Source organism: Nannobrachium achirus (assembly GCF_963921795.1).
Source record: "Nannobrachium achirus genome assembly, chromosome: 15".
Lineage (NCBI taxonomy): Eukaryota > Metazoa > Chordata > Actinopteri > Myctophiformes > Myctophidae > Nannobrachium > Nannobrachium achirus.
The window spans coordinates 9,552,556-9,578,263 of NC_137822.1; the positions used below are offsets into that span (position 1 = coordinate 9,552,556).

Sequence of the window (25,708 nt, forward strand, 5' to 3'; positions counted from 1 at the left end):
ACCTCTGGTAGGGGTATCTCGAAAGCTAAAGCACTTTTTGACTGTGTGTCACAGGCCTATGGAGGGTTAGTCCAAATATCACTGAAACCAATCTCATTCCAATTGTCCAAAGGGGGGTGCAAGTGTTTTAAAATTCAAACAGGCATGCCTTCAAAAGTCATGCCTTGTTTGGCCTGAAGCCATGCAACGTGCCTTAGTCTATAGCTTGGCCCCATTATCGCTGCTTGCAGCTATATTTATCTTTGAAATGGGGTTACAAAATAGTATGTGTGAATTGGAACCAGAATACTCTGATGAACCTGACAATTAAAAGTGATTGATGAGGCAATGAATACAAGCAAGAAACAATGACAAAATATTTTGTTGCCTTCTTTATTGAATACAATGAGTCATATTTTATGACTCTTCAAGAAACAATAAAAACAAATATTTTGTTGCTTTCTTTATTGAATACAATGAGTCATATTTTATGACTTTTCATGTTGACTTCAATTGGAGAACTTATTCAGCATCTTTTCCCTGTAAAAATAAAAATGGGAATAAAATATTAGATAATATGTAACACTAATCGTCTTAATAAATCTTCATATTGAACATGTGTTTACCTTGGCATCACGACTTTTAGTTCTCATCTTGTTGACCTGGGATTCAGCGATGTCGGCGCGCTCTTCCGCCTCTTCCAGCTCATGCTGAACCTTCCTGAGCTTGCTCAGATGAGCGTTGGTTGATTCCTCCTACAACATGATAGAGATGGTTCAAAGCATTGTCGATTTCGACAGATAATCTTTAATTTTGTTTTAGTCGTAGTCTTTTGGATGACATTTTAGTTATAGTCATATTTTAGTCTAGTTTTAGCTGACTAAATATCATATTGGATTTTAGTCTACTAAATCTACAGTTGATTTTGTCAACTCAAATGTATTTCCGCAGGCCTTGATGGCGTCGTAATGCCTGATTCTACACTCTTGCAGGCCTAAAATGATCTACAAGCTCACAAGGCGTTGACCATGGCAGCCACAAAAATTCATCACCATGTATATTATGTACTGTATATAAGTCTTACCGCTTCCTCCGCCTGCCTCTTGTAGCCCTTCACCTTCATCTGCAGCTTGTCCACCAGATCCTGAAGCCTGGCAACGTTCTTCTTGTCCTCTTCAGTCTTAAGTCAGAGGGAATTCATAACGTTAGTTGTAGTCCAATCTATTCATTTTGTCAGAGGCATGATGATGTTCATTACAATGAACATCGAGTACCTGGTATGTCAGCTCCTTCACTCTCCTCTCGTACTTGCGGACACCTTTAATAGCATCCGCTCCACCCCTCTGTGCACTGTCAACCTCTGCCTCCAGCTCACGCACCTTCACAGTTGAATAACACGTTATGAGGTTATTTATTCTTATTTCATCGTCTAAGTCCAAGACAAGAAGCTGTGTTGAAGTGAACCATGCTTCTTACCCTGCTCTCCAGTTTCTGGAGCTGCTTCTTGCCTCCCTTCATGGCCAGGTTCTCAGCCTCGTCCAGACGGTGCTGCAGGTCCTTCACCGTGACCTCCAGATTCTTTTTCATCCTCTCCAGGTGAGCACTGGTGTCCTGTTCCTTCTTCAGCTCCTCGGCCATCATGGCAGCCTGGAAAGCCATTGTTGCATCGTGTTGTATGTTAATGTGAAGCATGATGACATGAGGATATCTAATAGATAAGGGTAGGGCATCCTAACGTATATCATTGTATCATATGTTAATATGAAGCATGATGACAATTTACAATTTACTGTAGGCATTTAACAGACGAAACGTAATCCAGAGCGATGACATGAGGATATCTAATAGATAAGGGTAGGGCATCCTAACATACATCAGTGATGGCTTTCTTGGCCTTCTCCTCAGCATTCCTGGCTTCTTGAACACTGTCATCCACCTCGCCTTGGACCTGGAGTAGGTCTGCCTCGATCTTCTTCTTGGTGTTCAAAAGGCTTGTGTTCTAAAACAAAGATTCAGTTGAACAGTGTAAGTAAGCATGGTGAAAATGTTGTTTTATCGTGAACGTCAAACTTGACTTACGTACCTGAGAGTGCAACAGTAGTAAACATGGTGTAAATGTTGTTTTATTCGGAACACTGAGCATTTTCTATTGACTTGCGTACCTGGGAGTGCAACAGTCCAGCGCGCTCACTGGCATCCAACAGTTCCTGCTCGGACAGTTTGCGGCCTCTCTCTGTCTGTTCCAGAGCCACTCTCAGCTCCTCTATCTCAGCCACCATGAGGCCGTTCCTGCGTTCCACCATGGCGGCTTGCTCCTTCACGTCTTCCTGAGCTCTGACGGCGTCGTCAAGGTGCAGTTGGGCATCCTGAAATCACATTTGAGGTGGTCACGTTAAGAGAAACATCAAAATGTGGGTTGTTTGAGAGCGGTTCCACTGTTTGAAAATAAAGCCCCTTTTCCACTACAGGGCCGAACCAGAGCTAGAACCAGAACTTTCAGAGCCAAGAACTTTCAAGAACCCGTGAAGTTCCGGGACCAAGTTCTGCTTACGTTTCCATATAACCAGATCTAACCGGGAAGGTCCCAAAAAATAGCAGCGCTGCGGCCCTCGCCCATAGGTTCCCAGAACTCAAGTTTAGTACTACATCAAGAGCAGGACCTAAAAAGGGTTGGGTTCCCAGAACCTTGTCGGAAACCGGCCTGTGCGCTATGGAAACAAAACCAGAACCAATCTTTTTTTTAAATAAATAGGTTCAAGTTCTGGAAAGTTCTACGTATGTGTCTGACTACTGTGTTCTGCACCTTGAGCTGTCCCTGGACGTATCTCAGCTGCTTCTGGGCCTCAGCAGCCTGGCGGTTGGCGTGGCTCAGCTGGACCTCCATCTCGTTCAGGTCTCCCTCCATCTTCTTCTTGACTCTCAGGGCGTCGTTTCTGCTCCTGACCTCAGAGTCCAGGGTGCTCTGCATGGAGTCAATCACCCTCTGGCTGTTCCTCTTGACCTGCTCCATCTCCTCGTCCTTCTCCGCCAGCTTCCTGTCCACCTCGCCCTTGATCTGGTTGAGCTCCAGCTGCACACGGAGAATTTTGCCCTCCTCGTGCTCCAGAGTACCCTGGAATGTAACACAGGATCCAAAGGTTATATAATGTAACATTGGTCATATACTGCTACGCTGCTTGACGATAAAACTTATCGAACGAAATCTAAAATACAAACAATTTATTTGTTCATCTAGGACCTAAAGGTTTTACCTCCGCTTCCTCCAGGGCTGTCTGGATCTCTGCCTTCTCTGTCTCCACCTGTTTCTTGGACTTCTCCAGCTCATGGATGCTCTTTCCAGTCTCACCCATCTGTTCAGTCAGGTCTGAGATCTCCTCTGTAGTCGATTGAAAAGAATGAATAGGGAACTTTTTCATTCAGCGAGTGTTTTGCATTTAGCATTTGAATAAAGTTGGGTGTAGCCTCATCCACAACAAGATCTTGAACATTTAAAAGGAATTACGTAGAGAAAGACTCACGTTGCAGGTTCTTGTTCTCGCGCTTCATGGTCTCCAGTTGGTCCAGAGACTCCTCATAGGAGTTCTTCATCTTGAACAACTCAGTGCTGAGAGAACGAGCCTCTTTCTGAGCTCCCTCCAGCTCTGCCTGACCCTCTTCATGCTTCTGTTTCCATTCTGCCAGGACCTGCACAGCATTTGTAATGAGATGTATCATTTACCACCACTTTAAGGACCTGCACAGCGTTTGCAATGACATGTATTTTACCCCACTTTAACACAATGGAAGCCAAGGTTTCTAACATTTCTAGCTGTTCCTGGTGCCGCCGTTCACTTACGCTTTATTTTGAAGAGCCTCGGAAGCTTTGTGCGTGTGCACGTGAGTGTCCGCTGACGATTGAGGAAGATAATCCATTTGTTTACAAACGCTCGCGAAACTAAAATCCAAACCGGGGCCGACCATCGCGGTAAAGTGTCGCCGTGAAAACAATCAGATCTCTGCTTCCCTGGCGTTCTTTGCACCTTATTCAGAGATAAAGCCCTTTTTATGTTTCAGCATAGAATGGAAGTGTATGCAGCCTAGATGCTCCATTTTGTTTCTGTGCGAGCCACGTTATGACGTATGGACCAGGGTCTTTCACAGGGAACACAACATGAGCGCAGCTGCACGCTGCACAGTTAACCCTTTGTCTCGTTCCTCAACGAGACAACTGATTTTTGGCACAGCGACCTCCAGTGGCCGTATCTCGTTACTGAACGAGTTTGGCTCCATGGGTGTTAAGGAGGCAAGAATTATTTGGGTTTTAAACTATTGAATGTTAAAGAAGCACCTTATCGAAGTTCCTCTGCTTCTTGTCGAGGTTAGCGGCTAAACCGTTGGCCCTCTCCACATCGATCATGAGGTCTTCCACTTCACCCTGGAGTCTCTGCTTGGTCTTCTCCAGAGAGGCGCACTTGGAATTCACTGCCTCAATTTGCTCCTCCGCTTCCTGGAGACGCTGGGCCAGCTTCTTCCTGTTGGTCAGTATCGAAAGGAACCAAATTATTACGGGCAATATTTTGCATAGTGAGGGGTACCTGACAGTGTAAAACATTGGTTCTCAAAGTGGGGATCCTTGAGGGGGGAACGTTGGCTATTCACAAATAGCAGATCTACAATCTCACAGAGCGTCACTTTTTGCCATGCTGCAAGCGTGTACATCTGCTATTTGAAATTTGTTTTAGAAAAATTTCGAAAATGTTTGGACAATAATTTGGAATATAAATGGAAAAAAGAATGGAAACTTGACTTAGGTCCATTATATATCCCCTTTAATAATACCAATACTAATTTGTATTGTGTTTTATATCATTCTTATTGTTGATTCGTCACCTTTACAACGAGGTACAGCTTGTAAGCATCGGGCATTCGAGGCATGAGCAACACAGCCAAACGTGTGGGTAGCGCCGACCAACATCCTGCCAAAATGGCTTGCAATACTGTTCTGCTGGCATTTACTCTCGTTTTGGGCTTCCCTGACACTGAACTTAAAATGAACAAAGTGTAAAAATGGCCAATATGTGATGTTTGTTCTTTTCCGCTCAAAAGGGTGTTTAAAACACCAGTGACTCACTTGGCTTCCTCCAGCTCCTCAGTGCGTTGGACAGCATCAGTCTCATACTTGCTCCTCCACTGAGACACCTCAGCGTTGGCCTTGGACATTCCTCTCTGGAGCTCAGCCTTGGCCTCCTGCTCCTCCTCAAACTGCTCCCTCAGGAGGTCACAGTCATGGCGGGCCGACTGCACAGCATGGGCAAGGGCGTTCTTTGCCTGTCAAAAGATTAAAAAAAAGTTAGCTGAAGCCTGTTGCCACTTAGCTTCTCTATACACACATCTTTTATTTTACTATGCACTTTAGATACATCCTTAACATATTACACAGATTATCATGCATTTTATGTGTCTCCTTTCCCCCCTCTCCTCTTTCTGCACACACACATGTGTACACAATGTGATGTGACAATGATTGATTGATTGATTGATTGATTGATTGATTATTAATCAATATAAAACCAAGACAAATACAACAACCATCCTTACCTTAACCTCCTCTTCAATGAGTCTCTTCAACTCCTCAATCTGCTGACTAGAGGCCTGCTTGCCTCTGGTCAGCTGAGAGACCAGAGCTTCCTTCTCCTCCAGTTGACGAGAAAACTCACCTAGTTGGAAAATCTAATTATTCGTTTCAAACATTTCAAATAAATCATCCCTGTTGATCAAAGCATTATCTCTAATTAAGGTATATTTGTACCATCAACAAACCATGTAGACAACGTAGACTTTAAGATGAACATTTACCATTTTCTGTCAACAGTCTCGCTCTCTGAGCTCCAACATCGTTGATCTGGCGAACGTTCTCGTCACTCTTGGCCTTGATTTCACTAAGTTGGTCCTCAAGGGTGCGGCACATCTTCTCAAGATTTCCCTGGAGGTGAACATTGGACATATTCAATCATCGTTTATTTCCTGATTGGTTCATGGCTTTAATTTGAACAGTAAAGCCACTCGACGTAATTGTGTGAGCGAGGGTTCCGAATCACAGCCACGGAAGTATTTTTCTTTCACGAGAAAGAAGAAAAAATAGAAGAAAAAATACAACCGCTATGATCCGTGTGTAAGTTATGGTCCATAGAAAACAGACAATTTTGACCAAACACACGATATGGGAAAAGAAGCTATTTGCATTTCTCTGCAGCCAGGATGAACACAACTCAATGGGTGCCGAAAGTCGCCGAAGCATCACGGGAAATTGAGTCCCCTCGCTCACTCCCGGCCGCGGCAGCGTGGCGGCAACCGGTTACCATGGTAACCAGTTAACACGTCAGGTATAACTTTCGGTACTTTACAGGGGGAATCGTTAACACGTGTGGGAACGTGTTAGGCACTCCCAAGTGTTAACATTTAGAACTTCCAGTCACCAAGTGTTAACATTTAGAACTTCCAGTCACCATGTACCTGTTCACAAGGTTACTTGGTTTTAAACACTCCAACTGTTAAATTTGATGCCCTATTTGCTGTAATCAGTGCGTCATTGCCCTCGATTGACCTTTCTGAATTATTCAGGGGTAAAGAGAAAATGTAAAGAGTGTTATGTCAAGAATGATACGATACAAAGGCATTCCTTCGTACCTTTGCCTTGGCGACGGCCTCCATGTTGCTGGACAGGTCATCGATCTCCATCTTGTATTCACTCTTCTCCTTCTCAAGTTTCTGCTTGACGCGCTGCAGGTTGTCGATCTGCTCGCCCAGCTCCGCCACGCTGTCCGCCTGCTTCTTGCGGAGAGCGGAGGCGGTGGCCTCGTGCTGCAGCGTGGACTCTTCGAGGTCACGACGCAGCTTCTGGAACTCGGCCTCGCGCTTCTTGTTCATCTCGATCTGAGCGGCGGTGGCTCCGCCGGCCTCCTCCAGCCTCTCGCTGATCTCCTCCAGTTCCCTGGAGAGGTCGGCTCTCTGCTTCTCCACCTTGGCGCGGGCGGCGCGCTCCGCCTCGATCTCCTCCTCCAGTTCTTCAATACGAGCCTTTTCGAATCGATGTACATATTAAAATCCGGATTTACATTATATTATCATCATGATTTTAAAGAAGAATACAAAAATAATAACCTGAAGTTCTTTGATCTTCTTCTGCAGCTGAGCGCCCAATGATTGTTCGTCTTCAATCTTACTCAGAAGCTGGCTGACTTCAAACTCCTTCCTGTGGAACACAGGAAGTCATTATTTTAGTTACTTCAAAGTCCTTCCTGTGGATTACAGAACAACATATTTTACTGGTAGTTTTTAGCTCCATGTTTAGCACTTTTCAGATGGGAGGCGGTGACGTGCCCTTGTATTTTCAATGAGAGGCGGGCGATCATCGCTTGTGTGCTTATTCGTGCATGTGGGTGGCAAGAGCTGGATGTCACTCTGGATTAAGAGCGTCTGCTAAATGCCTAAATTGTAAATAGTAATTGTAACGCCGGCGTTAATAGTCCATGGTCTGAAAGGTGCTTTATTTCATAACGTTATTATTATTATTATTGTTGTTGTTGGTCCACATTACTTCTTCATCTTCTCGTCAGACTGCTGCTTGTCGTTCTCCAGGTCCATGATGTTTTCCTGGGCCAGTTTCAGATCACCTTCCAGCTTCCTCTTGGTTCTCTCCAGGTCCATGCGGAGCTTCTTCTCTTGCTCCAGAGAACCCTCCAACTGCGCAACAATGTATTTGTCTTGTTATTCTGCTACGACAATAAACATATACCGTCAAAGTTCAAAACTGACTCTGTGAACTCACGTCGTCAACTTGCTGCTCTAGCTTGGTCTTGGCCTTGGTCAGAGTGTTGACTTTGTCTTCCTCTGCCTGCAGGTCATCCAGGGTCTGCTGATGAGACTCTTGGAGGGCCTTCTTCTCCTTGGTCAGCTTAGCAAGACCTTCATCCTGAGAGGCCATCTCCTCAGTCAGGTTCTTCACCTAAATAATAATAAATAACAATACGAATAAATATTAATATATCTTCCTGAAAGGCTTACCGGTATATCAGGTTCTTCACCTGATAAAAGCAGAACTGTCTTGGAATAGATAGGTGGAAACCTTATGTGACCAAAACAGTTACTTGTCAGATTTCACATCCAAACATAGCAAAAGTATCAGATTGACAAGCTTGTAGATCTACTATACTTTTGATGCTTTTGTGTGACACTGTAGTATGATCAAGCAGGGCAGTGGGATCATGAATCATGAACCTTGTTTTCAGTGGCGTGCTTCTCCTTCTCCACTTTGGCCAAGGTCAGCTCCAGGTCATCGATGTCCTTCTTGAGCTCAGAGCATTCGTCCTCCAGTTTCCTCTTCTTGGCGGTCAGCTCAGCGTTGATCTCCTCCTCGTCCTCCAGTCTCTCCGTCGTCTCTTTGAGCTTTGCCTCCAGCTGGATCTTACTTTTAATAAGACCCTCGCATCTCTCCTCTGCATCGTTCAGAGCCTCGTCTCCCTTGTGGTCAACGGAAAAAGTAAAGGGGAAAAAAACACGAGAGGAAACATGTCAGCATTTGTTCTGGTAGAGATACACTTTTGCAGTTGCCTGTTGGAGGGCTACAGCCTCTTAGGGAGCATGGTGTGAAAAGGCACAGCTTTGTGATTTGAGGGACTCACTGATGAAGCTGCCGTCTGGAGGTTATTCCTCTCCTGGGTTATCGCAACCAACTTCTCCTCCAGGTCTTTCTTCTTGGCCAGGGCAGCGGCCAGGTCAGTCTTCATCTTGTCGTGGTTCTCCTTCAAGTTTGCTAGTTCCTTCTCCATCTCAGCGCTCTGCAGGAGAGGCTTGATCTTGTAGTAGACCTTCATCCATGGCCATGTTTTGACATTCATGAACGACCGCACGTTGTACTGGATGGTGAAAATGGCGTCTCTGTGAAAAGAAAAAGAAAAGAAACGGTTCAAGTGTACCATGATTGTGGACAGTGTTGGAAGAAGTATATTCTTTTATTATAGTGTTTTGACATTATAACCAAATCGTATTGAACATGCAGTAAGTGTACTTACAAATGGCACTAAATATTGAATAAAAGTATTTTTTCAAAGTACCTCCTTTCCACCATCTTAACAAACTCTTTCCTCATGAGGAAACCTCGTGAGAGAGCCTGAGTCAAGGTGACCAGAGCGAACAGCTTCTCATCTCGCATCTCCTCAAGGACACCCAGCAGACCAGCTTTGAAGAACACCTGAACACAATGTTACAAACACTGGAACTAAACACCTGGATACAATATCACAAACACTGTAACTAAACAACCGTAACATCTACTGAATACAGTTACAAACACTGTAACTAAGCAAAATGAAGAACACGTGAACACAATGTTACAAACACTGGAACTAAGCACCTGGATACAATGTCACAAACACTGTAACTAAACAATTGTAACATCTACTGAATACAATGTTACTAACACTGTAACTAAACAACCGTAACATCTACTGAATACAATGTTACAAACACTGTAAGTAAACAACCTGAAGAACACATGAACACAATGTGACAAACACTGGAACTAAGCACCTGGATACAATGTCATAAACACTGTAACTAAACAATCGTAACATCTACTGAATACAATGTTACAAACACTGTAACTAAAACAACCAAAGAACACCTGAACACAATATGTCACAAACACTGGAACTAAAAAACCTGTTCTGAAGACAATGTAACAAACAATCTAACTAAACAACCGTAACATCTACTTTTAGTCCTCTGTGGGTAATGTTAAACCAGATTCACAGTGTGTTTACCTTGGTGTGTCCAAACTTGTAGTCGTTATGGGGAATATCAATGGACCCAAGCAGCTTCTCCGAGGCTTTCTTGTTGTCCATGAACGCGCCTTCGGGACATGCGCTGGCATTCAGTACTTTGTACCTGTTTTGTAGAAGTTCATGGTCATTTTGCGTGCCTCCCCGCTAATAGGTGTGGAAGTGGAACTAAAAGCTGCTGGGAAAAGGAATTGATACCTCTGCTTGAAGTCAGCATATGGGATTCTGCTGGGGAAGCCCTTTCTGCAGATCCTGATGCCCTCCAGCACACCGTTACACCTCAGCTGATGGATGACCAGGAAGTTCTCCATCAGGCCTGTAAAGATGTTTATTTTTTTTATTTTTTTATTGTTGGTATATGGGTGAATCAACTTATTGAGTTTTTTTAAATCAATATTTTCCATCCACTAAGCCAAGCAAAGCGGTCTGATTGGCTTCTTCTCCCATTTCGTGCACTGCTCGTCCAACGACAAAATATTACTATAGAAAATAGTCGTGTGTGTGTGTGTGTGTGTGTGTGTGTGTGTGTGTGTGTGTGTGTGTGTGTGTGTGTGTGTGTGTGTGTGTGTGTGTGTGTTTTTACCTGGAGTCTTGGTCTCGTTGGGAATCAGGCAACGCACAAAATGAGGATGCGTGCGATGCAAGTTGGTCATCAGCAACGTCAAGTTTGCCTGTTGAGACATAAAAGAGATATATAATAATATATATAATACTAATGAAGGCTCTGTTCCATTCTGGTCAGGTGCTGATATTGTGCATGTTGGCTTCATTAGTATCATTGATAAGCTTTTGAAGGAAGTGCACCTCAACTTCTCTTCAATATGGCTGTTGTGCGTATAGTCTATTCCAACATGAAAAGACGTGCTTATTTCTTACATGGATATAATGTTGATAATAATAATGCTTCATTCTTACAGGAATACAATAATATAATAATGTTGATAATAATGAATAAATATTCTTTCTTACCCTGAAAGCACTAGACACAGTCTGCATAGAGCCACCCTTCTTCTTTTTTCCTCCTCCGCCTGCAACTGTTTATATTTGTCAGAATCATGAGTTATCATTAGTTATACACAATGTATTAACTGTTTATATTTGTCAGAATCACGAGTTATTAGTTATACACAATGTATTAACTGTTTCTATTTGTCAGAATCATGAGTTATCATTAGTTATACACAATGTTTTATCTGTTTATATTTGTTAGAATTGTGAGGGGGGACAAGAAGGGATTATTATCTTTTACTTTTATTTTTACAATTTACATACGATGTGTTGTATTTCCTTATTTCTTTTTGATTTCGAATGCACCGTGGTATGTTGTTTAAGTTGTGTTATTAATTTCTATTCTTTTCCCCCTCATCATGCTCTGTTTTTGTGAATGGTTGTGACGTAATGCTTTCCCGGGACATTGTGGGGAGAGACTGTGATTGGGTAACTAGGAGAAGGGACTCGACCAATGGGGTTGGGGTGATGTCACTGCGGACCAATGGAGAGGCGGCGGCGCAAGCGCCTCTGGACATGAATGAGAGAGCGGGCTCAGTTGAGGAGAGACGCAGAGCAGAGAGGACGTGGGAACAGAGCGGAGAGCACCCAGAGCTAAGAGCGGGGACCCAGTATAACGAGCATTAGGGACACTGAGTAAGCTGATAACGAACCTGAGAAACTTGTCATTAATACTAGTCGCGGAGAGACGGACCTTCACCCTTTTCCAGTACCGGAGACGAGGACCAGAGGTGGAGAGTTTGGCCGGACGGTGGAGAGAGGAGATCGCAGTGTGACGTGCCATATCAACGCAGGAGGCAAGCAGTGCGCTTGCCTTTGTGTGTGAGTAACGCTTTATGTCACGCTGCCTACGATTGCCTGCTGTTCCCTGTGTGTAGCACGAGCCGAGCTGTGGAACAGTTTATCTGGCGGTTTCCTCCTGTGCTTTCAGGGTTCACTGAAGTAGACGTGTGGAGTGACGATTGTCTGCTGTCCTGTTCGTTTCGTTGAAGACACTGGGTCCCTTGGGGTTGATGGTGGAACTGTGTAGTAACAGAGTATAACGGTGGAGTACTCGAGTAACTGTATTGTAGCACTCTGTGCCGCTCGCTTCTTTGGGTATCCACGTTGACGAGAGTGGAGACACGCTTTAAGTGACTGAGTAGAACTGGGAAAATGATTGGGAAGTTCTCTGTGTATTGAGTATATGGTAAAAGTAACTGAGTAATTGTATCACCACGCTCTGTGCTTGGCCCGCTTCATGGCCTTCCACACTGCTGAGTGACTGAGTACGAAGGAAAAGTAACTGAGTAATTGTATCGCAACGCTCTGTGCTTGGCCCGCTTTATGGCCTTCCACGTTGCTGAGTGATTAAGTATATAGGGAAAGTAATCAAGTAATTATATTATAACGCTCTGGCACTATCTGTTCTCGCCACTTTGTTGGCTGTACTGTGGGTTAAGTAATAACGGCGGTTAACCGTCGCTGTACTGCTTTTACGATTCTCCCTGGACTGGGAAGTTGGCTTTTAAGGATAGTTTTAACGTTTAATAAAGTTTTGTATCTTATATGCATTTAACCGCTTTTATAACCTAATAACTGTTGGGGCGCCTTTTAGATTTTAGGTTTCATTCTTTTTCTTTTGTATTTGTACCTTGGCGAAGATGCCCGTGTATTAGGGACCATTAAAACTTGTACCTTTGTACCCCCCGAAAACACTGTTTGGTCTCCCTCTCTCTCCGGGGTTTACAGTCCCCAAGGTTGCTCTCTCAAAGTATAAGAAAACGAACCTGTGTGTCTTGGTAAGAAACCTTTTACGGTTTCGTTGGTTTAATCCAACTGGCGTTGTCCGGCAACACTTTATGATTAATTGGTAGACTATAAAGGACGACTCAGAAAGTAATGATATATAGATATTTTATTGAATGAAAGCATTGATACACTTGAACTGATATTGAACTTGACTCAGTTAAAATACTGGTTGTTAATGTAAGGGTTGGCCGACTTACAGAATCATGAGTTATCATTATAGTTATACACAGTGTATTAACTGTTTATATTTGTCAGAATCATGAGTTATCATTAGTTATACACAATGTATTATCTGTTTATATTTGTTAGAATCATGAGTCTTCTTATTCTTGTCGTGTTACTCTTCGCCAGATCATGGAATTGGGAAACTCTGGCACTCTACGATTAAATCATTGTTTAATATAAAAAATACCACATAATATTATTGTATATATATATATATATATATATATATATATATATATATATATATAATTGCGACCGTAGGTCGCAGTTACTTCTATACCAGGGGTGCCCAACCAGTCGATCGCGGTCGACCGGTAGATCGCGGGCTGGTTACCAGTGGACCGCGAGATGATTTCAAAGAAATAATTTATTAATTCGGGGGGGGAGGACATACATCGGGCGTTTCAGTGAAACGACTCCGAGCGAGTGGATGATGTTGACTGAACTCAACTCAACGTGTAGCAGAGCATGTGAGCGGAGTGGAGCGGCAACTAAAGCCGCTCCGCGCTCCAGAGGGCTCTTGTCCCGCTCGCTCATCGCTCTGGTCGGCCACCGCACCGCTCCGCTCCCCGCCGCTCCGTCGCTCACGTTGATTTTCGCATTTCTCGCTCCGCGCGCGCTCCACGCTCCGCTCAGGGTCGTCAATCAGAGTCACCAGCCAAAATAAAAAAAGGATTTTGCTACCATATGCGAAACACTTTCTCCTTTGCTTTGCACAACAAGTGTTCCCAACACAAATGCCTGCGGTAACGTTACGTGAGCCTCGGCTTGATGGAGACCTGCGTTCACTGTTACAAAAGACGCCATCTAATCTAAGGCATTGTATTTTTTAATAAGACGGGCAATATTAAATCCAGCTGGTTATTGATTAATCACCACAACCTAGAGACGGAGGCGAGTCGTGGCGTGTGTTTTTCAATCAGTCTCACTTGAATTCGTATCCGTTGACTGGCTGGTGATATATAACTTAAAGCCATACTGTGTAAGATGCCCAACTAGTGGTCATTAGCCCTATAGCAAACCGCGGTCGCGTCCGCGTCTTTCGGACGTTTTTCGTACCTTCAGACCCCCGCGTCTGCCTCCACCTCGCTGAGATCTATCTTTTAAGGGGTCCCTTGTTCCTGTGCGTTCAGTAATTCCAGAGATACGGACTCCTTCACCCTGCCTGGTAGGCGAAATTACCTAGAGAAGGGATGGTACAAACGGGCGACAACAAATATGGCTGCCATAGCGACCCCACTTCAAGATGCGCTGTGATTGGCCGGCAGTTGTATAACCCTCGCTGTGATTGGCCGGTAGTGTGATGACGCAATTTTGGCGCGAGATCCGGTCCACGGCAAGGATCTCAGTTTACATACAGAGAAGGCTTTACAGGCTGAAATTCACGGCGCGGATCTTCTAAAACTTTTGTGATTTAATAGTTAGGAGAATTTTAAGATTTGTTTTATAAAAAAAGTTACATAGTACAACTTTAACTGACACAAGGTAGGCTATGTATTATAAACATAGCCTACGTGTGTGGATGAGTGAAATCGTGATAAAGGGAATTCTCTGTCTGTTCTCCTCTCCGTCTCCGCGGTGCCAACAAGGCTTCACTGCACTAGGCTACTGCGCACGGCTCTGTTTTGTTGGAAACATGCGGCGCGCGGCCCCAATAGGGTCGGCTTTGAGCGGAGCGGAGCGGAGGAATGGAGCGGAGGAAATTCCTCGCTCCAAAGCCGCTCAGACCCATTTGAATTTGGATCAACCTACCTGTGTGAGTCTGCTTTTTCTCACATGAAGTTCATCAAGTCAAAGTACAGAGCCACAATGACAGATGAGCACCTTGTGGCCTGCCTAAAACTTGCAACCAGCTCATACAACCCTGACTTTGACAAGCTAGCCTCCTCTTCCCAGTGCCAGGTTTCCCACTAAGGTAGAGAGACTGACATGGAATAAAGGACAAAAAAAAAACTATAAAAAAACTATAAAAAAAACTATAAAAAAAGAAAGAAAAAAAAAACTAAACTGTGTTGTCAGTGCATAATATGCAGAGTGTGCAATAAATGGTCATGCTGTCTGTATGCCCAATGTGAGAAGTTGCAATCGTTTCATTCAATTACAATTCCTACTATACAGTATGATTACAGTACAGTACAGTGAGTACAATGTTATAATATCTATTAATATTTTCTGTTTTTTACATGTATATTGAATGGGTGTTACGGTACATTTTGGGCTGGTAGCCCTCAGCTAGGTGGCACATTTTCAAAGTAGACCTTGGGTCAAAAAAGGTTGGGCACCCCTGTTCTATACTATCCAAACCTCCACAGGCTGTCAGTCCGTCAGTCAGTCAGTCCGTCCGTCACGTCACTCGTCACATGTCACACTTTCCCCCTACTCATATCTCCGCCACCGTTGGCCCGATCCATGCCAACATTTCCACACAAACTCCTTGCCTGCCAAACTACAACCTCCAAGGACCCCCGGAGCTCCAGGGACCCCCAGGTCCCTGGGGGACCCCCAGGTGTAAAAAATGACCAAATGTGCAAAAATGACCAAATGCCCACCCCAACGGGGCTGCTCACGGGGAATTCCTGGGGACCACCCACTCCTGGTGCTCCAGAACGGATGCAAAAGTGGTGGCGCCCCCAGTGGAGGACCCCCTGCCACTGCAGCGCACATAAAATGCCGTAACTCGGGCTAGGAGTGTCCGGGAGAGCCGGGGCCGGTACCTATTCGTCCGCCTCGGCGGCGCGGAGACCCCACCCCTCATTTCTCACATGGCCCTCTTCTAGCGCCACCATGAGGCCGATTCTTGCAAAACACATTTTTGGACACTGCTCCTACAATTTTTGCCCTAAAATCACGCAAATCGGTACACAGTATGTCTACACTCATGTCATCAACTTGGATCTGTCCCATGGACCCCCGGAGCTCCAGGGACCCCCAAGTCCCTGGGGGACCCCCAGGTGTAAAAAATGACCAAATGTGCAAAAATGACCAAATGACCACCCCAACAGGGCTGCTCACGGGGAATTCCCGGGGACCACCGACTCCTGGTGCTCCAGAACGGATGCAAAAGTGGTGGCGCCCCCAGTGGAGGACCCCCTCCACTGCAGCTCACATAAAATGCCTTAACTCGGGCTAGGAGCGACCGGGAGAGCCGGGGCCGGTACCTATTTGCACCTCTCTACAGTCATGTAATCAAAACGCATCTGTCCTATCTAGCGCCACCATCAGGACTATTTTGGAAAAACACATTTTTGGTGTAATTGTGGAGATAAGCGACCGATCTCCTGATTAGGGAGTCTTACTGGTATTATTTTTAATAAACATACCTTCAGGCTCAGGAGGAGGATAGAACACATATTATTATTAACCCATTTAGGCCTAGAATTATGTAATGCATTAACTATTGAAAAATCACACCCGTGTGAACTGAGCGGTGTGTGTGTGTGTGTGTGTGTGTGTGTGTGTGTGTGTGTGTGTGTGTGTGTGTGTGTGTGTGTGTGTGTGTGTGTGTGTGCGCACTTGTGTGTGTGAAGAAAACACAGCCTGTGTGTGACCGCCCCCTCCCCTCCCCCTGTGTGTGTGTGTGTGTGTGTGTGTGTGTGTGTGTGCACGCGCGCGTGCGTGTGTGAGAGAGAGAGAGAGTATTGCAGTTGATGCTCAGACTAGACTCAACAGCACCCTCTCTGGTCACTGAGTGGTAGTTCAGGCTACATACACACATACATACACGGATACACGGATACACACACGGCCATGCTATGGAGCGGTCTACCACCGCTCAAAAATAGCAGATATACTTTTAGATCTGCTATTTTTTTTTTTATTGTGAATATTTGCTTCTGGGTGGTCCCTGGAACAACATATTTTGAGATGGGGGTTGGCGGCCAAACAGACGGACAGACAGCCGGTGCATGGAGCTTTCAGGCTCGGGAGGAGTGTAGAACACATTATATTATATATTTAATAAACATACCTTCAGGCTCTAGAACACATTATATTATTAGGGATGGGACGTTGGATAATCATCATAATAATAAACATTATAGGCTATTGTCGTCTATTTTCCACGGAAACAAGTGTAGCCTACTAAAGCAGTCATTAAACTCTCAGTAGCCCAACTGTTACAGATGCGACGGGCCAGGGGTGCGTTCAAGAGTATCGAAACGAGGTATCGTTCGTTTTTACGTGAACAGATACTCGAAAGTATCGACGTCATGCGATCGATACCATTAAAAGTATCACAGACGATACCCATCCCTATATATTATATTAATAAACATACCTTCAGGCTCAGGAGGAGGGTAGAACACGGACAGCAGCTTCACTGAAGACTTCTGGTACAGCTGCACCACAGAGTCGTTGAGCGGGTCCTTGTTCTTCTCCAGCCAGCCTGTGATGCTGTAGTCCACGGTTCCGGCGTAGTGGAGCAGGGAGAAGTGGGCCTCGCCTTTGCCCTTGGCCGGTTTCGGCTTCTCAAAGGCCTTGTTCTTCCCAAGATGCTGGTCGAGCAACTTCTCTTGGAAGGTTTTGTCCGTAGCCTTCGGGAACATGCACTGCTCTTCAAGGATGGAGAAGATGCCCAGGGGCTTTGTAAAGGAGACAAAAGAGACAAATCACCAAAAAACATATTATTGTCCATTAAAGCGCAACTTAATTGCATACCTTCTCAATGAGCACAATGCAGACAGCCAAGTCCAAGATAATACATATAAATATAATAATAAGTGTATACCTTCTCAATGAGCTCAATGCAGACAGCCAAGTCCATGCCGAAGTCAACGAGATCCCAGGGAATTCCCTCCTTCATGTACTCCTCTTGCTCCAGAACAAACATGGTGTGGTTGAAGAACTGTTGCAGTTTCTCATTGGTGAAGTTGATGCACAGCTGCTCCAGGGTGTTGAACTGTGAGTGGGGGAAAAAAAACATTAGCTTGCAGTCTCTTGACAAAAATAATTAGTCTCCCATTTAAAACAAGTCCACGCGTACATCAAAGATTTCAAAACCAGCGATGTCCAGCACTCCAATGAAGTAGTTTCTCGCTTGCTTGGTGTCCAGCTGCTCGTTGATCCTAATGACCATCCACAAGAACTCCTTCTCATAGATGGACTTGGCCAAGGCACCGACTGCGTTCATGACCTGGAAATAGGAACGTTATAGGAACGTTATTAGTAGGGGTGTGATTTACACAGTTTATAATTTAGGACACTCTTAATCCAGAACAATTAACAGTAAGCAAGGAAAACACAAGTTAATACATCAAATGCATAGGAATAGTAATCTAGGCTCATACAGTAGGTCAACCAGACGGCTGTCAGACTGACAGACAGACTGACATAGTAACTATACACACTACAGGATGCCAGGACAAATGAACCTGGCATCTGTCTATCGTACATAACAAAGCTATGTAAATGACCCTTTGCATAAGCCTGCAAGGTCGTGAAGGCTTGGGCCAGTGCTATGGGCGAAGGTGGATTCTGAAGAGCCAAGTCTTCAGGTTACAGTAGAAGATTGGGAGTGAGTCTGCAGTTCTAACTGCAATGGGGAGCTCATTCCACAGTATGGGAGCCAGAAGGGAGAGGAGTCTGTCTCATGGTGTTTTAGTAAAGATACTGAATAACGGGGGAAATCTCGCTTTTGCGAACGCCCATCATTTCGACCGGAGGGTTAGCGACTCACTCCACGGAGGTTAAGGTCCCTAACCTGAGGGTTAGAGTCGGGTGTCGAAAAGATGAGATGTAGTAACAGCGACACGCTCCCGAATAACGTCCCTGTGTTAGCTGATCTGAGTGAGCCGGAGGGGTTGTAGGGCTCTTTCTTTTCCTTTCTCTTTTACTGATATAACAATACTGTTAAAACAATGCAAGTAACTGCACATGTTTCAGCAGAGTGATATGTTTTGTATGCTCTTCATATATTAAATAAATGCACACAAATTCATTTGAATAATGTTGGAGGATATTTTTTTATTACAGGGGGTGATTTAAGACACAACTCAAGATATTAGAGTTCTTGTGGTATGCTGTGTTGGGAATATAAGGTGTGAATGAACCTGGAAATCATGTAAATGCACTCACCTGGGCCACAGTCTGTCCCTTAGTGACGTACTCGTTTCCCACTTTCACTCTGGGGTAGCAGTATGCCTTAAGCATCTCTGCTGAGTTCAGACCCATCAGGTAGGCAATCTTGTCAGCCTCTGAAATGTTCATACAATTAGCGATTTATAATTTAGGCAGAAGCTCTCAATCTAGAGAGCGACTTAAGCAAGGTAAACGGTGCCGACGTTGCGTTGGTCCGACTCACCCCATTACTAACCCTATCCCTAACCTAAGACACGTAGTCGGAGAAATGAGATGTCAGATTTATGGGCAGTCCCAAAGTAAACACAGGGTGTAAGTCAAATGCGTAGAGAAAGTCTAAACAGTATAATATCAACAATTAAGTAATGGAAATATATTTCAAATTATATTTAGCTTAGTTCATTTAGAATATAAGCAAATACAATACATGTGGAAAAGTACGCCATACATGGCCTACTTGTGCGACAGCATAGTGCGCCATGAGGTGTTTGTATTTATGTGTGTGGTCAATCCTTAAACGCTCACTGCTGTCTCCATACGACTGCAGCTCTGAATCCTATCGTATCGAACTCCCTCTAGAGCTCTCCCTCTAAGCTAAGGAGAATCTAAACTGTTCCTCTTTCTGTTCCTTAATACTGTAAGATCAAAGTGCCTCTCTATATATAAAGAGCGATACTTTGAACTCTGCTATACTTATTAAATCTGCTATACTAAATAACACTGAACATAATAATTGTTTAGGTAGACTGTTTATCGACTTTATATCATCCTCGAAACGTACCTTGGTTACGTCACCTGTATGCTGGTCCCTCAATGGCTGTTAATGATGACGTTTACCAGGAATGCTGGTCCCTAATTGGCTACAGGCTAAAACACACACGGCTACCTACCAACCTACTCAGCCAGAACGCCGTACTTGCATTGCACCAGGGGCGCAGCCAGAACAGAGAAATAGGCTGGGCCTGGCAACTTCAGGGTGGGCACAGGGGGGAGACTCTTGCTCGCGCCCTTTGGGCGTGTGTGCGAAATTTAGGGATTATTATTATAACCCTTTTTTTTTGGGGGGGGTTAAAACGGGTGCGGGCGGCAGTATCAATGAATAGGCTAATACAAAGCATTGAGTTCCCAGCTGCACTTCATCCCAACAACATTTTCTTTTTTCTTTTTTCTTTTTTTGCCAAAATCGATGGGTGGGCCAGCTTTCTACATGGGTGCGCCCACCCATAAAAACGCCCCTGCATTGCACGCTCTGCTTGAGCCAGTAATAAAGGTGCAGCTCACCCTCGTTGCCGTCGGGTTCTGCCTGTTCCTCGCGCTGCTTCTGCTTGAACCTCAGGACTCCATGATGCATCACTGCACCGGTGAACTTGTAGATGTACTGCCTCTCCTCAGGGATGAAGCCCAGGATTTCAATAGCTTCCTGATGTCAATGAGCAGAGATGCAGTTCAAAAGACTGAGATTGAGCATTAGATGTGGTCTTCAAATATTTGATAGGATGTTTTTTTTACATTAACCACTTGAACCCCAGCATCCCTATTCTGAGAGGAACATTAACGAAAATAGCAGATCTGCAAGCTTGTGAGCTTGTAGATCGGCTATTTTTGGCAAAGAGGTTTGGTGTAGAGGGAAAAGAAGAGCAGACTAAGTATTGATGGTTAAAGACAAGTGGTGTCTAAAAATACACATTAATGCAACAAGTCTATGCTGTCTAAGAAATCTATGAACATTTTTAATCTGCAACAGAATTTATTTATACAATATGTATGCTTCATCTCTCTCTCAGCTAAGGGGTCCTGAAAGGGGGGCTGAACACATTGAATTAAATTAACAACACTGACTGCAGTAGCACAGCGAGTGTATTATAAAATTGAAACGATAATGTTGTTTTCACTGACGTCAGTAGCGTCCAACTCCGCCTTGTCGTCAATGCTGGGCACAGTGATCACACCCATGCTGATGAGGGGGAAGTCGTAGGGGTTGTTGGTGATCAGACACATCTCTGAAAAGGGATGAAAACAGGGTGACGTGTGTTTTTATTCACTCATTTATGTTCTCGCTGCATCGTCAGTAATTAATTTAAAGGGATTAAAACAGGGTGACATTGGGTCCGATTCATTAATCTGGAAGAATAAAGCATTCTAATGACATATGCAAGCTTTGCACCCTGGTATGTCAGCCTGGGAGCTGGCGTATTTCTGCATAAATCCCGACAAAACAACATTGATGAAGAATCTGACCACTGACTTCCATCCGTCCATGTGTCTGCCTGTGGACCACTAATCTCTGGCACTGTTGGCTTGATGGCAGCGAAATTGTACACACGCACACTCCCTGGGTGCCAGAGCAGAACCTCTGCCCCACATTTTCACATGGGCCTGTTATTGCGCCACCAGGAGGCTGATTTGTGAAAAACAAATTTTTGGGCCAGATTTTTTGTCCAATGATCACACAAATCGGTAGGCCTACACAGTACCTCTAAAGTCATTAAACGAAACGGGTCTTTCAGATTTGTCATAATCCATCTTGATTGGCTACGATTGGCTTCCAATAAAGTTTGCAGGAGAGCTCCGTTTTGAACAACATGCCTCAAATCATGAACACAGAATGAGATGTCAATGACATTCTGTACGCACATTCCCACTAGGCTGAGGAAGAAATACACAAAATTTCACACAAATCGGTACACATGATCTCTATAGTCAAGTGATCAAGACAGATCTGTTTTCATATTCCATCGTGATTGGCTCAGATTAACATACACAATTTGCTAGAGTGGTGCATTTGGAACAAAATGCTGCAAATCTTGAATTTTCTTTTTATATTACTCCCACAAAATGTGTCCAGACATCATGTCAATTCTCAAATTGGCAAATTCTGAACATTGCTGGCCCACAATAACCTACCTGACCTGGCGGAGAGCTGTGCTCCAAGGAGCACCTTTTCTGGTTCATTTAGGTTCTCGCAGCATCGTCAGTTCCACTTACCAATGATGTCAGGTTTGTGGTTGGTCATCATCTGGAAGAAGATGTGGTAACCTCTCTCTGCAGCAAGCTGGTAGGTCACTCTGGACTTCTCCAGCAGATCTATATGGGTTGTACATAACTCATAATAGTAATAATAACAATTACGCACGGTGGGGCCCGGGAATTTGGCAGTGTGCACCGGCCATAGCCGGTATTGTTCATGGACACAAAAAACGATAAGTATAATAATAATAATAACTATATTAAAACAATTGTGGGCTCGCTTTAAGCCAAAAAACAATGGTATAGAAGTACAAACTGTCAAGACCGCAGGCAGTGCGTTCTAAATAAAACATCGAAATAAAATAAAAACATAATGTGGACGGGTAAACAAACAACACAAGTTCGAGACCAGTAGCATTGGGAACTCGCTTTCAGAGAGCCCACAATAATAGTAATAACTTACACAACTCAAATTTACATAACTGTAATACTGAAGGCATATATAATGTTTCATCTGTGAACTTCATACTTACATGTCTCAATATCAGCACTGGCCAGTTTACCGGTTCCGCTGAAATGGATCCTGATGAATTTACCCTGTTTGATATAATAGCACAATTTGTTGCATCCCACTCTACACTGTGGAATTAAGAGCAGGTTTTCCTCATAAAATGGCATTAGTATACACTTACAAAGCGAGAGGAGTTGTCATTCCTAATAGTCTTGGCATTACCATAGGCCTCCAGCAAGGGATTGGCTGCAATAATCTGATCCTCCAGTGATCCCTAGAATGTTTTAGACATCACAAAAATGTGGTCAGACTTATTTTAAATTGAATTACTATATTGAATAAAAATGCTTTATGTTCAAAAAACACTTATTTGTTAAAGTAAAAAACCTGTATACCTTGATTTTACCACTACTTCCTCCTCCTCCATCACCACCTCCGGTGCTACTAGCTGCTGTTGCGAAGTACTGGATGACACGCTTGGTGTTCACAGTCTTTCCAGCACCGGATTCTCCACTGGTTAGAAAAGCACATATTCAGAGAAATGCAATTTGTCAATTTGCGTGCAACATTCTTTTTTATGTCTAGCAGATGGGAAACTTACGTGATCAGAACAGACTGGTTCTCTCTGTCTGTAAAAGAAAAAAGAAAGTAAAGCAAACTATTAGCCACAATTACAACACCAGAGGCAGCTCCACAAATCCCATGATTCCCATCCAACCATTATTATTATATTTGAGTATTGAGAACAAAAGGACCCCAATGTAAACAAGCCATCAGGCTTTCTTGGGGGTTTAAAATCTTTTAGTTGACCATGTATGTGAATCAATCAGTCATGGATATGGCACAAAACCACTATAGTTATATATCGCCACTGTCGGGCAGAAACCTTTTATCTCCAAGTTTCAAATGTGTATGTTTTTCCGTAAAGTAAAGCCCTGGTTCATCACACAAGACTAATGCACAAAACTGGTGAAAAATAGCTGATCTACAAGCACACAACACCTCGCGGTGCGAGGCGCTGTGTGCTTGTAGATCGGCTATTTTCACTAGTTTTTTAAACGATAAATACAAAACAAACAGTTTTGGAAATAAGGTTTCCACCCGACAATGATGATATGTTTTACATTTTCCTGAGTACGTACCCATCAGCACGAACTGATAGTTATTTATATTGTTCACATTGTCCTGAGAGTACATACCCATCAGCATGAACTGATAGGCGTTGTCAGAGACAGAGAAGATGTGGGGTGGAGCTTCAATACGCTTCTTGCCCCTGTAGGCATTCACAACCTCCTGGTCGTACACTGGGAGCCACTTGTAGGGGTTCACAGTTGCACAGAACAAGCCAGAGTAGGTCTGAAGGGGAGAAGAGAGAGAGAAAATTAACATCACACAGACAGCATAGCTCTGAGCATATGCCACATATCTGGGGTCTGGGGACAACGGATCACTAGAGTTGGGATTAAGGAGTCAACATGTCCGTACACATGTGTCCGTGGCAAAGACTTGGCCTTGTCCGTGGCAAATTTGAGATTTACTTTTTTACACATGCACCATTTAAAATGTCTTATTTTGATCATAATACCCAATTACTGAATGTCAAGTCTCCAGGTTTTCTTCAGAATATGTATGACACTGTACTGTACTGTACTGTACTGTACTAGTGTCATACCACTGGTACAAGTGGTTCTCAAATGTTTTATGTGCAAGGACCCCCCATAACTCTGAGATTGTACAAATGGAAGTTGGAACCAAATGGACCTGTACACTCTCAGAGTTACGGACCTGTTATGGCAGGCCTATCTCTTTCTGGTGTTATTATTGTCTGCTCATTTGGAATGTCCATGGCAAACATTCAATTTTTATGAGAATTTCCCCTGCTGGGATTACAGTCACAAGTTGCAGGTGGCATCAACTAATGAGCAAGCTGACTTCAGAACCATGAGTTTGTTTGCATTTGGTTTTCACTTGATGATATAACTTGAACTCTGTATTTCTCTTTCTTTGCTATGGACATTTGCAATACTGTACTGTTCTCAGCAGGTAGGAAACCTTACGTAGATCATCCATGCTGCATAACGCTCTTTGAGGTTATACAGGACAGTGGCTTCTGTGAGGTGGGTCATCATGGCCATGTCCTCGATTTTGTCATACTTGGGAGGATTCATAGGGGTGACATCAGCCTCCTTTACAGTTCTTTCCTAAAAGAAATAAAAACACAAAAAACGCAATGGTACTGTGTCACTATTTTATCTTCACCTTCTTAAAATAATGGACTATGTCATTTATTTGAGCGGCCTTGACTGAGTGTGTAACTATGTAACTATGTATACTGTAGCATCTGTAACTATGTATGAGTATGAGCTGCAATATCGCTAGGTGACCTGGGTTAATGAAATGAACTGCTCAAATGTACCACTCACTTCAAACCTTTTTTTTAGGACAACTTTAAAAACAGATCCAAAACTAAACTATATGATATTTCTTAATCATTTCACCCAAAATCTTTATAACAATGTATGCCTTGGCTATTAACATAAAAATAACACTCTCTCTTCAATTATTTAACATTATATACATAGGATTAAATAGTATTACACCTTAAGAAGGTGACATTATTTTAGATCCACCTCCTCCACCTACGTACCTCTTTTGTGTCGAGTATTTCCACAGTGATTTTGGCACCGTCCTTCTTCAGGATCTTACACTTGAGGTACAACTCCACCTTGTCTGCCACGTACGCTGCTGTCTTGGCATCGAAGGGCGTGGCCTGAGACTCCATCCTCTCCTTCTCCGGCTTGCGGAGGTAAATGGCGGCCTTGCCATACTGCTTCATCTCTTCGTCCGTACTCATGGTGGCGGCTTTTTTCTGTAGACAAACAGATCGTGGTGGTGGAGAAAGTATTTGCGTGTTTTACTTATATAAAACGTATATCTGCAATGTAGATACACTCTGTTACAGGTAAAAGTCCGTAATTAAAATCTGACTTGAGTAAAAGTACAGATGTATTGGCATCAAAATGTAGACTTAAAGTACAGAAAGTAGAAAGTACTCATTGTCCCGTGTATAAAACGTATAGGCCTACAAATCTTTTGAAAAGAACAGATCTACAATGGCCAAAATGTATAGGACGATGTGGTTATGTTATGTTACGTTATGTTATGTTTTGAAATAATCAAAATCTACAAAGTAAATAGTATAGTTTTCAAATAAATGTATTGGAGTAAATTTACAATATTTGGATCCAAGAGTGGTAAAAGTAAGTAAAGTAAAAGTACTGAAAATTGGAAATATATACTCAAGTAAAGTAAAACAAATACCTCAACATTGTAC

The 25,708-nt window shown here is 43.6% G+C and overlaps 1 protein-coding gene across 1 annotated transcript; it reads right to left on the reverse strand.

Moving 5' to 3' along the window:
- Positions 1–501: 501 nt before the first annotated feature.
- On the reverse strand, positions 502–25,228 carry LOC308299571 (myosin heavy chain, fast skeletal muscle-like; the record flags this gene model as incomplete). Its single annotated transcript, XM_080743366.1, has 39 exons — positions 502–519; positions 606–734; positions 1,064–1,159; positions 1,254–1,358; positions 1,456–1,626; positions 1,853–1,978; positions 2,142–2,345; positions 2,783–3,091; positions 3,231–3,355; positions 3,498–3,663; positions 4,307–4,490; positions 5,090–5,286; positions 5,557–5,675; positions 5,815–5,941; positions 6,646–7,035; positions 7,120–7,210; positions 7,556–7,701; positions 7,787–7,963; positions 8,236–8,478; positions 8,640–8,895; positions 9,072–9,208; positions 9,780–9,903; positions 9,996–10,113; positions 10,381–10,468; positions 10,767–10,825; positions 17,098–17,401; positions 17,548–17,718; positions 17,803–17,952; positions 18,894–19,012; positions 20,178–20,316; positions 20,793–20,896; positions 21,882–21,980; positions 22,397–22,460; positions 22,556–22,648; positions 22,770–22,887; positions 22,976–23,003; positions 23,574–23,730; positions 24,432–24,575; positions 25,022–25,228. The coding sequence occupies 39 exons, from the start codon at positions 25,226–25,228 to the stop codon at positions 502–504; spliced, it is 5,802 nt and encodes a 1,933-aa protein (XP_080599492.1).
- Positions 25,229–25,708: the final 480 nt, after the last annotated feature.